This window comes from Gobio gobio, assembly GCF_949357685.1.
Source record: "Gobio gobio genome assembly, chromosome: 16".
Lineage (NCBI taxonomy): Eukaryota > Metazoa > Chordata > Actinopteri > Cypriniformes > Gobionidae > Gobio > Gobio gobio.
Window position 1 is genome coordinate 1,278,954 of NC_137109.1, and position 12,976 is coordinate 1,291,929.

Consider the following 12,976-nt stretch of genomic DNA (forward strand, 5'->3'; position numbering starts at 1 on the left):
TAAATGAGAGGCTGAGAAATAGAAGAAAACTTTTTACATTTTATTAAACTTTTAAAATAAACTTTTACAAATATCCACTGATTTAAGAGTGACGATTTCAGGTGTTTATTGTTCATCTTTTCTAGGTTTTTGTTTTCAATGTTAATTTTCAGTAATTCCTAGTGTTCATCAAGTGTGATGTTAAAGTGATTTGTTCACAGTCTCAAAACATCTCCAGTCATGGTAGAAGCTCTGTACATTAGTTAGATATTAACTGTGATATTGTCTATAAAGCCCTGTTTGACATGTATATTTGACTTGTTCTGATTAAAGTTTCCACATTATTCACATTTACTATCCACTAATGTGCACCTTTAAACCGTAATGCAATACACTTTAATCTGGGTTTGTACAGGACTTTACATATATGGTGCATTAAACATATTTAACTGTGCTAAATGTTCCTGTAAACTAAATATGAAACCAGTTTCAAGCCATTTTAACCTGCGACAATCTAAAACATTTATAGAAGTTCTCAATAGTTTTGCAGAGCATTTGACACGGCAATGGTGAGAGAAACACTGGTTGTTGGTCAGGCTTTGCTCTTTACAGGACAAACCTGAAGCTCCAGTAGTGTTTAAAATGACTGAGTGAAAACAGTGGCAGTCTTACCTCTGTTCCTCTGAGAGACTCATCTTAGAGAGAGCGTCCTTTCCTCGCTCCTCTGACATTACTGCAGAGAAACTGCCACTGAAAACAGCTCAGCGCTGGGATCTTTGTGTGGCTGAAGACCATCAGATGCTCAGCATGACCTGGACATGACAATGAGTCAGTGAGATTAATATCATGAGCGTTCAGAGGGAGAAATGAGGAGGAAAAATAACAACTAATGACCAATGTTCAGCTAAACAATAAGACAAAGAAAATATACTACAACTATGTCTAATATTATTATATGATTTTATTTATTCAGCACTAGATCACAAACTCTAGTTCATAATAATGGTTAAAATATGAGGATGTTTATGTTGCTTTGTCATGTTTTTTGCATTACTTTCTACACAAATGCTCCCAAATATATTTTGAGGTCGCACAGATTAAATTTCTGGAGCATATATGAGCATTTTGTCACCTGATGATCAAAAGCTGCAAACATTCACTGATGCTCAAAATACCACTCCATCACACATTATACCAACTTTCAGTATCAGGGTCAAGGCCATAATCACATCTTTATTCCAGGACATGTGATATATTTTTAAAAGTTAAACATTTATTTTGTTTAAATGTCAAGTAGTCAAAAGTGGCCTTCATTAAATCCCCATTAAGAACATGCATGTTTATGAACCTTTATGACCTATAAATAATATTGAATGAATGTTTGTTGAGTATCAAAATAGATCATCCGTTTGTATCAATGATCATCATTGAGTGTCATTCAGGATCACAGACACACGGTCAAAGAGCGGTTTATTAGGCCACTGGTTTAGGTTGTGGACATTATTTGATCAGTTTTCAGAGGGATGATGATGATGATGAAGATGATGATGATGATGATGATGATGATGATGATGATGTTTTAAATCTGGACAGACGACAGTGAAGGTGTTTCCATGATTTCTACCGCAGTAAAACCGGATATCGAGGGTAAGGCGGATACGACGCATTGACACGGGCCGTTACGCTGGTCAAAATAGAGGATTTCTCTGGATTTAAACATTGTTGGAAACATTTGGGATAAAGTAAGCACACAAGTCAACAATATATAACATTGTTCAAGTGGTTTTAGGATATTTTAATCCAAAAATCTTACATATTGTGCCTTTAACTGAAATAAATGCCTGTCATTTAATGACGACTGCATGAAAAGTAAAGGCTAGTATTAAAAACATTATAAACTACTATGAAAAGAAATCAGGGCCGTAGGGCCCAAATTTGAGTGAGTTAGGGGGTTCAGGGCTCCCCGAGAAAATCAGATTTCTCTGATCTTCGATGTGCATTTGAAAAGAATAATAATATCTTTAAAAGCATGTGAGATTACCTGCTCTCTCCTCGTCTCCATCACTCTTTCTCTTTCTCTCAGTCTCTTCTCTTGCTCTGTCTCTTCCCTCCTAAAGCTGAGTCTGTCAGTGAAGAAAGCAAACATTGGCTCAACTGATATTTATATGATTTATGAATCAGTTTCTTGGACAAGTCTAATTCACTGAAGGCTACCAGGAAAGCTAGAAACTCAGTTTATTCAATTCATTCACAATATCTACACATTCATTACTAATCCTATACTTATTATGATGAAAACGGCTTCATTAATATTTCTTTCACCTCACATTGACAGTTACCATTATTACATGGATCACAAAATTATAAAAAAAGTTTATTAGTTTGCATCTCTGATTATTTTTGTCGGTCGTTTAACATTTCTATCCTAAAACTCATGAAATGTTTAGTAGTTTATCTACTTACATCTTATCTCGCGCTTTATTATCAGATGCGCGGTCACGAGTTCTCATGAATATTCATATGCCACTAAACTCTCGTAACACTGGCCCTGATCCAAAACCTTCTCTAACTGCAAACACTGGATCGTCCAAAGAATACTTTCATTTCCGCATTATCACAAAACAACATCATAAAACTGGAAATAAACCTTTTCAGAAAAAACATTATTCATTTCTACACAATTAATATCAACAAAACGGTTTGTTTTAGTAATTCCTGGCTACTTCTTTGTCATACTTTTACAACATGTATAGTTTATAGCTTATGTCTTAACCTAATGATGATCAGCCTAACTGGTGTGAAACCCGTCGATATTCCCCAGATCAGGTTAATGGTGTCAGTATTAAAGCTCTTCAGGAGTTCAGACGGGCTTGTCCTACAGGAACAGAATCCAGAAGTCTGGCAAACACTTTCGCTTTGAGATCGAGACTCACCTGTGCGATCCTTTAGGACTGTTGTTTGGCACGAGATACGATTCAATCTTTAGTCAAATAGTCCAGTCTGTGCTAAAAGAGATTCTGCCTCATCATCTGAAGACTTTAATGTTGAACAGCGAGAGCAGGAAGATCTGAAACATTATATAAACAAGGTTAAGGCCCGGGTATACTTCGGCCGTCCGCGTTCGTGCACCGCCCGCATGACGTAATTTTCGTCACTCGGAGGGCTCGCGGCCGGCCGCACACCCCGTCCGCGCGCAGCCCAAATTTTCAGACCGCGCGGACGGTCCTCGTGCAACAGCGCATGCGCCAGCAGTACAGACAAGGGTGTAACTTTGGTTTGAGAAGTGGGGGGGGGGACACATGGGGAAAAACGTTTTCGATTTGAATCCCATTTCCTTCATTTACATACAGTTAGGGACTATGGTGATACAAAATCCAGGAGATAATTAAGTTGTTTATAATGATAAATTCTGCCAAAAAGAATAATAGGCTACTATGTATAAGAAAACGATGTCTTACTTTATTTATTGTTGAATAGCCAAGACTTGAGAAAATAATTTTATTAAGTCAAAAACTTTCACTAAAAATTTTCACGTTTTGTGTGTGAATATAATTTAAATAATGTGAAACACAATTTCCACTGTTAAACAAACTTTTATTTCAAACTAACTGTTACATCTGACATTTGTCAGAGACACATCCACCAAACCAGGTACACAAGATTATTTGTTACACAAGTCAAGATGCAAAATTGAAACACAATCTCACAAACATAAAAACAAACATGTAACTTTAATATAAAGATATTTTTTCATTGTCCTCCATCTATCAATTCAATTCCATTTCTCCATATACTAACTATTCAACCTTCTACTGTATACGGTCCTGTCTCCTCACATGTAAGAACCAAACACATGCTTCCTGTAGTCATTGCCATGATGAACTCCTGGCAAATGTTTTCCTTGGTTGGGTTCAGCATCCTGCCTGCCTACCTGCACTTCTTCGCTTGCGCCTGTTCCCTGTCTCACCTATGAAATATGAAAATGTGCTAGCCTGTTTCTGACATGACATAATTAAAATTAATTACCTGACCCTTTACACAGCACACACCTGCAACTCTGAGCTACTTCTCCCTGTCTCACCCTCCCTGTCTTTAAGCTGCCTCACCTCATCTGTTCTCTGATATGAAAGCATGGCATAAAAAAAATAATCAAAAGTTCATCACAACTGAAACTATATTATAACAGTCAACAGAAAAATATCAGGGCCTGATTCTGTTTCTCTCCCACCACACAAGTGAGCAGGTAAATAATATGAAACCACACCCATGTGATGATGTGACCATGTTAAAAAAATATTCTAAACAAATAACAACACGCAATTTGGCTCCCACAAGAAGAACATTTAATTTGATAATATTCAAACTGTATTCACTATTTATCATGTACACTTCTTCCCTTTTATCACCAACAAATCAAAATCCCCTGGCCTTTCATACAGCACATAACCTGCCTGTAACGTTGTGCTGCTACTGCTTTTCCCTGTCTCACCCTCTCTGTTCTGAAGCAGCTCCACCTCATCTGTGCTCTGATATGAAAACAACTGAGTTACGATCATATTGAGTCTCTGGATGTTCATTTTAAAAACTGGGTGTGCCACATTCATTTTCAGATTAATGTGTAAAAAAAAACCTGACTGCGTATCAATAACTTTACAGACTAGACTGGGCTGATGTGTAAAACTATACTCAGGCTCACCACATAACCATAACACTATATAGGCTAGCTCAGGCTAGCTCAACATTAAGCCTTTTATTTGAACAAGTAAATACATTTTTACAAATTAACTTCCATTTTAAATGAACAAATATTGTAAGTGAACAACAATAGCCCAAGTTTAGAAAAACATTTATTATTAAGATTTATTTTATTTCTGCATCAGAGTATAGTGAGTTGAGTAGCCAATAGCAGCAGCCAGAGTCTGCTTGTCATACATTGCTGACAGAAAACGCTGCTGTTTAAAGTGGACACAGAATGCTCTAGGCAACAAATGTTTAGGTTAACTAGCTAACGCTAACGGTCTGAAGTTACCCAGCAAAAGTGTATGGTGACGTTAGCTCATCAACAGGTGTAGACCATAGACTGTAAAAAAATAAAATAGACTGTAATAATAAAATAAACTCCAGGCATCCTTTCAGCTTCTCTACACTGTCCTCATCCCACACCTGAATCTGCTTTTCCACAGGCTTAACCCTTTTCAAAACCTGTTTATAAGAGGGTCTTAGAAGGACAGTATTGTGATCTGAGCCACTGGGCCCTGGCACTGGATGAGTATGCCTTTGGGATGGAGCCGTAGCATAAATCGATGATTTTATTTTTTCGTGTTGGACAGGTGACATACTGTGAATAGGTTAGAGTTTTTTTGAGGGTACAGTTATTAAAGTATTAAAGTATTAAAGTTCCATTATCAACTTAGACGCATCTGGTGAGATTTTATCCAATTCTTGGGTGATATTGAAAATAATGTCTGCTGCATTTTTTATGTCTGCTCTTGGGTGTATATAGACAACAGTCAGAAATGTTTGTGGGAATTTACGGGGAAAATACGAGGGGCGCATAGAAACTGATAAAAGTTCAATATCTTTAGTGCAAATCTTTGTTGTTTTGCACCATCTGTCGTTTATCATGACTCCGTGTTCCTTCTGTAGCCAAGCTGCATCGATCCAAACGTACTAAACTAAATCCTTCAGGACAAACTTCGGAGTCTGGCACAGGATCATTAAGCCAAGTTTCAGAGAAGGCTAAGATACAGGCTTCCCTGTATTCATGCGGGTAACGAGTGTTTGCTCGCAACTCGTCTGCTTTTCTTCTTAGCGATTGGACGTTAGAGAGAATGATAGTTGGAAGTGGCACTTTTGTTTTCCTCTTCCTGAGTCTTTGGTGAACTCCTCCCCTCTTCCCTCGTTTCCTCTTGTATTCCTTGTCATTGACAGTTCTTTGTATCTCTGTGGGTATGTTTACATCGGTATGATTCCATTACCAGCGTAGGCGCTCAGCTCCAAGAGAAAGTCTCTGCTGTAGCACATGATCCTCCGCGTCGCTGACCGGTTCACCGGCGAATGGTCAAGAGTTAAAGAGAATGACACATGACATTACTAATCTTCCAGATGTAATATGCATCAAGAGACATGGCTTAAACCGCAGTTGAGTTTGGTTATTCCAGGGTATGTGTCCATTAGAGAAGATAGAACAGAAACATCTGGTGGGGTGTGCAACGTTTATAAAGAATGCTGTGGCTTATAGGGAAGTAAATATAGAAACACAATACGAAAGCTTTAAAATGGAGGAGTGGACATCACTACACTCTAAAAACTCCTGGGTTATTTCTTCAACCCATTTCTGGTATTGTGGGTGGTTGCTAGGTGGTTTCTAGGGCATTCTGGATGGTTGCTAGGTGGTTGCTAGGGCATTGCTAGGCGGTTGCTAAGGTATTCTGGGTGGTTGCTAGGGCATTGCTAGGTGGTTGCTAAGGTGTTCTGGGTGGTTTCTAGGGCATTGCTAGGCGGTTGCTAAGGTATTCTGGGTGGTTGCTAGGGCATTGCTAGGCAGTTGCTAAGGTGTTCTGGGTGGTTGCTAGGCGATTGCTAGGGTACTCTGGGTGGTTGCTAGGCGGTTGCTAGGGTATTCTGGGTTGTTGCTAGGTGGTTGCTAGGGCATTCTGGATGGTTGCTAGGTGGTTGCTAGGGCATTGCTAGGCGGTTGCTAAGGTATTCTAGGTGGTTGCTAGGGCATTGCTAGGTGGTTGCTAAGGTGTTCTGGGTGGTTGCTAGGACGTTGCTAGGCGGTTGCTAAGGTATTCTGGGTGGTTGCTAGGCAGTTGCTAAGGTGTTCTGTGTTGTTGCTAGGCGGTTGCTAGGGTATTCTAGGTGGTTACTAGGCGGTTGCTAGGGTATTCCGGGTGGTTGCTAGGGCGTTGCTAGGCAGTTGCTAGGGTATTCTGGGTAGTTGCTAAGTGGTTGCTAGGGCATTCTGGGTGGTTGTTAGGGGGTTGCTAGGGGGTTGCTAGGAGGTTGCTAAGATATTCTGGGTGGTTGCTAGGGAATTGCTAGGTGGTTGCTAAGAAATTCTGAGTGGTTGCTAGAGCATGGCTAGGTGGTTGCTAAGGTGTTCTGGGTGGTTGCTAGGGCGTTGCTAGGTGGTTGCTATGGTATTCTGGGTGGTTGCTAGGGCATTGCTAGGGTATTCTGGGTAGTTGCTAGGCGGTTGCTAGGTTATTCTGGGTGGTTGCTAGGGCATTGCTAGGTGGTTGCTAAGGTGTTCTGGGTGGTTTCTAGGGCGTTGCTAGGCAGTTGCTAGGGTACTCTGGGTGGTTGCTAGGCGGTTGCTATGGTATTCTGGGTGGTTGCTAGGGCGTTGCTAGGGTATTCTGGGTAGTTGCTAGGTGGTTGCTAGGGCATTCTGGGTGGTTGTTAGGGAGTTGCTAGGCGGTTGCTAAGATATTCTGGGTGGTTGCTAGGGAATTGCTATGTGGTTGCTAGGGTATTCTGAGTGGTTGCTAGGGCATTGCTAGGTGGTTGCTAAGGTGTTCTGGATGGTTGCTAGGGCGTTGCTAGGCAGTTGCTATGGTATTCTGGGTGGTTGCTAGGGCATTGCTAGGGTATTCTGGGTAGTTGCTAGGGCATTGCTAGGTGGTTGCTAAGGTGTTCTGGGTGGTTTGTAGGGCGTTGCTAGGCGGTTGCTAAGGTGTTCTGGGTGGTTGCTAGGCAGTTGCTTGGGTACTCTGGGTGGTTGCTAGGCGGTTGCTATGGTATTCTGGGTGGTTGCTAGGGTGTTTGCTAGGCAGTTGCTAGGGTATTCTGGGTAGTTGTTAGTCGGTTGCTAGGGCATTCTGGGTGGGTGCCTACTTCGTTTACTGCCTTTAATGATAGCTGACCTGATCCCCACTGATAGCAAGGAATGGAGCTTCTCCTACTTTTACTCATGTCCATGGAGATCATCTTCTCAGCATCTGTTACTCTTGCAGCAACACCTGAGCAACATCATTGAAGACCACCACTCTCTTTTCTTGGAGCTCTATCCTCATTTACATCTGCGGCCAAAACATCATTTCATGCTCCATTATCCAAAGGTCTTTCAAAAACTCGGACCCTTGATACACCTGTGGTCAATGCGTTTTGAAGGCAAACATGGGTTCTTCAAACGTGTAACTGCGACTTCCGAAACATCTGTAAAACAATGGCATATCGACACCAGATTATGCAGAGCTACAGTTTCATGTGTGGGTCTTTGTTAAGTCACAACACAGAAATTGGTCCAGGATACACAACATTTCTAGCCAACCTCGAAGGCTATAAAGACATCCAAACTGGTCTGATAGGGCTCCCACTTTTCCCAGAGCTGTACGTACCGGCCAGGGTCACGGTTAAGGGTAGCACTTATAGATCAGGCATAATGGTGTTTATGTCCTATGACAAAGACCCTCAGTTTGGGCTTATAAAAACCATTTTGGTTCTGGAGCAAATGGGCAGGTGGAGAATAAAGCTTGTTGTGCAGAAGTGGGAAACACTGGGGTTTGAAAAACATATTTTTGCGTACAGTGTGACCCCCACTAAGGATTTGTTAGCTATTGATGTGGAAGAGCTACTTGATCATCACCCATTACATGCAGTCGAGTCATACAGAGAACATGATGACACTTCTTACATCTCTCTGCGCTACAGACTTCTCTAGACTGCAGTTAAGCATGTGGACAGCCACTATTTACACTGATTTGATGATGTGAGATGTATTCCTCCATTCTGGCTCTTTCCTACTTTGACTCAGATCTAGTGTTTCACCCCAGCATGCAGCAGCCCAGGGGGAGGTGGGAGAGACGCTTCTGCTCACATTCAAGGAAGTTGTCCCACCCAGCAAATGAAAAGTACAGAAATTGGCTTGTTTACTATTAAAAATGTCGACTTCATCCACACAACAGTACTTCTTGAACCCGGAAACTGACCCAGACAACAAAACACACAACCTGAAACTGAGTTTTAGCAGGTCCTCTAGAATAAGTATCCAACATTTTAAACATATTTATAAGTCTGAAAAACAGAAAAAAGCACAATAGGTCCCCTTTAAAGCTAGACAACAGACTTAAACATAAGTGTTTTGTCTTCAGGTTCTCTGTCAATGCTTGCAAAAGTATTAGGTTCAGTATTTGAAATTCAATGTCACTGATATTTTCAGATGATCTTACTTCTGGAAATATTTAAATGTATAGGCTGTACATTCGTGTGTCACTTGTTTGTTTATTTACTGAAAGTGTTTTTTTTCTTTTTACATTTACAGGCCATCCACAAATATAAAAGAGGCCCTGGCGCTATCATCGGTGCAGACATTCCCGGCCATGAATGATGGATCAGACAGTGGATATGTGAGTTTAATTATCTTGGTTCATATGGAAATTGATGCTGATTTTAAACTTTAAAACTTTATTTTTATTTTTTTACAAAGATGTGAATGCACTTAATAAGCAATGGTGTCTAATGAGATGATGGGGTCATACAAGACATAATACATTGTATGTGTACATGTATCATTTTCATTAATTTTGCTTTTAACCATTGTCTCTCTAAATTGTTCCTTATCTGTACCTGATGTGTGTTATCTGTACTGCAAAACTTTGTAAAAGATTTAAAATATCCCTCTTGGATAAGGAAAGTTATTTTTTTCCAGGAAATATGGTACACAAAAGCCAGGAAAGTAATGAAGGATGGAGCCACGGGCTTCCTCGAAGAAAGACTAGGGGACGTTAGAAAGAGATCAAACCGTGGGTCCACCCAACAAATGCCTGAAGTCACCCAGTCACGAAGGGCATAAATACCAGGTGACACAGACTCCCAAAAGTTTTTTATTTACATTATCAATGACAGAAAATGTATGCAATGTAGGAGTGAAAGGATCAGATTTGTATGTTCGTCTCTCTTGTTTGTTTCTTGATATTGTCAGATAAAGAAAAAGTGAAAATAGCTGTATATTTGAACAACAGCAGGCACTTTGCATTTTTGACACTTCCCCCTTATGCATATTGAAAAGGTTTTCAAAGTTGTCATATTGAACTTGTGCCAATACCATGTATCAGTTTAACAGTGAAACAGTGAAACGCACGACCCACACTGAAATTAATTGAAAAATGTCACTGGCTTCCCTGTCCTTGTCTAAACATGCGCTACAGGAAGAAAACTCATAAACTTATTTGTAATCTCTTGTGTTTGTCTGAAGAATCAACCGTTCTGGAAGAAAGGACCCTCCAACAGAAGGAATGGCTGAAACACAATTCAGAGCCTTTCACCCAAGTGCAGTCCTACATGAAGGACACAGTGTTATGCAGAGCCAACTGGATCTGGGCTAATAGCTCCAAGGACCTCCTGGAACTCCTCTCAGAGTCCCCTCATCTCACCAGTCAGGGCATGGGATGGGATGGCTCCACTGGAACATATAGTAGCAATATCTTATTTACATTTTGTATCAAAGGAGCGGACATCATTTTTTTTTTTTTGTTTCCTGTGTTTTTTTTAGATTGTGCAGGACTTCCAGGTGCTGCATGGTGAGGCTGCACCTAAATTATTTGAGACCTGGATCCCTGAATAAGCTGAAAAGGTTCCTCTACTTGGCCAAGCAGGACAATAAACTCCCTTCACTTACTGTTGAGGACATGACACTGGGTAAGTCAAAACTGACCTTATGTGTGTTCTATGGCAAGGGTCCTGTGATTCCTTTCCTTTTGGTCACATTTGTCTGTATGTTGAGACACAAATATCTGTTCATTTACATATTTCTATACAGTCATTTTATTTTCCACACACATACTGATACCTAGAATATTGTTAACCTACAGATGCCAAAGGGGAACTAGCTCTAACACTGCTATCCACCATGGTGCCACAGGCTGTCTACAGGGTTGGGAAGAAGAGTATCCAGCACTCCACTGAAGAGTCCCGGACAGCGTTCATACACCAAATGCCTGTAAGTACAATGGACCAGTTTCTCAGCACCACTCTGAGAGAGAATATTCTTGATTCTAACTATACTGTACAGATGAAAGAAGGCAACCAAAGTGACATGTTTCATGTGAAAGCTAAAGGGTGAATCCTGATTTTTTTTAAAACAACTCCAAGGTTCCTCGCAGTTGTATTTCAGTTTTGGGCGATGCCATCTAAGGTAGCAATCTGACTAGAAAGTGAAGTTAAAGATGTTAAGTTTTATTACTCAGTGGTTCTCAACCCACATTTTCTTGTACACATTCATGACCCACTCAAAATGAACACACCAATTACGAACCACAGCTCATTTGGCTTCCTCGTACAGTTAGTATCAGCATTATAACACAAACTGGTAGTTTATTATCTTGCTTACAATTCACCTTCTACACAACATTCACTTTCTTGTGTCTATCTTTCTGTCTCTGTCTGTTTTAGGTTGGAACAAATATGGTGGAATACCTCCAGCAATCGAAGCCATTCCCCTCTGTCCTGGCGCTGGGAGATCCCCATGTGCTTCTCAGGCATTAGTGATATTAGCTGGTCAGGCTCTCCCTCAGAGAAACAGCAGTTGGGCAGTTGACATGTGCTTCAAGGCATTTTATGTTCTTGATATCAACTACCCCAAGCAGTTTGCTTCCGCATGGGAGTTTCTGCAGCAAGTTGTGTATCAGATTGAGGGATCTGAATCAAAACCTGTCAAATTTCTTAAGACTGCCTTGCTTAATTGCAGAACTGTTTAATTGTGTTAAGTTGCAGTAAATGACACAACCAATGTTTGAAGACTTTAAGCCTCAAGTTCAATCCAGTTATTGAATGTTGTCAAATGTTTGAGAGTTGTTTATTTTTCTATTTTTTCTTTCTCATGTTATTACAGTGTGCCCTAAAATAAATAGGAAAATAAAAAGGTCCAAGGGTGTGTTTTTTTATATAGAGTTTAATTTAAAACCCAACTTAGGTTATTTTTGACCTTTGACCTTTGGTTAAAAAGGGACCTACTAATTTCTGGGTTGTTTCAACCCAGATATTGGGGTTGTTCTTTTGACCCAGAAGTTGGGTTATATTAACTACAAGGTTGGGTTATTTTTAGCCCAACATTTGGGTCAGGTATTTAACCCAGAAGTTGGGTCAAAACGAATAACCCATTTTTCTGGGTTGAAATAACCCAGAAATTAGTTGGTCCATTTTTAACCCAGGATTTGGGTAAAAAATAACCCATTATGGGGTTATTTTTGACCCAGGAGTTTTTAGTGTGTAGGGAAAGTAACAATAATAAACTATTACAATCCATGTGAACAATTATGACTGTTAGAATTAAACACAATGATAGAGATCTGTAGAACCAGAAATATACCGTAATAACTAGAGAAGGAACAACAGATATCACAGAACAGGACAAGGCAGAAATATGAGTTCAATCTGTTCAAAAAGCTCACAGTAAAGAAAATCTAGAGGAGAATTATAGAAGGAAAAGACAGGAAATATTAACGCAAAATCTAAATATATATAATAAACAACCTGATGGGAGAGGAGCATTAGATTTGAGGTACTTAAAAGAGTAGTATGTCGAGTTTTACAAACTGCATTTATATTAAGTTATATTATGCTTATATATGCAGATGATATAATTCTTAAAGCAGTACTGGACTTATTTAATAAGATATGGAGAGATGGGAGGCTACCAAGATCATGGAAACATGCCATAATAATTCCGATAGCTAAGCCAGGAAAATATTCATCAACAGCTGGGAATTACAGGCCAATAGCACTTACATCCAATTTATGTAAGCTGATGGAAAACATGATTGTAAATAGGGTGAATTATGTTTTAGAGAGTAAGGGAATGATAGCACCTTATCAGTTTGGTTTTAGAAAAGGTGGATCAATATTGGATGCATTAATAAAGATGGAAACAGATGTCAAGAAAGCTTTATCAATGAAAGAGGGATTAATGGCAGTTTATTTTGATATGGAAAAGCCGTACGATATGTTGTGGAAAGAAGGTTTATAACTAAAATTGAAGAAGATTGGAATAGAT

The 12,976-nt window shown here is 39.8% G+C and overlaps 1 protein-coding gene across 2 annotated transcripts in view; it reads right to left on the reverse strand.

Moving 5' to 3' along the window:
* The window catches only part of LOC307139805 (uncharacterized protein), a 50,814-nt gene extending 47,610 nt beyond the window's left edge, over positions 1 to 3,204 (reverse strand). For both annotated transcript variants that reach the window (XM_079838904.1, XM_079838905.1), the window contains exons 1-3: positions 2,913 to 3,204; positions 2,021 to 2,102; positions 652 to 791 (exon numbers count right to left, since the gene is read on the reverse strand). In XM_079838904.1, coding sequence (XP_079695030.1) covers positions 652 to 710 — 59 coding nt within the window. In that variant the 5' untranslated portion in view covers positions 711 to 791; positions 2,021 to 2,102; positions 2,913 to 3,204. The remainder of the gene's footprint in view (positions 1 to 651; positions 792 to 2,020; positions 2,103 to 2,912) is intronic.
* Positions 3,205 to 12,976: the final 9,772 nt, after the last annotated feature.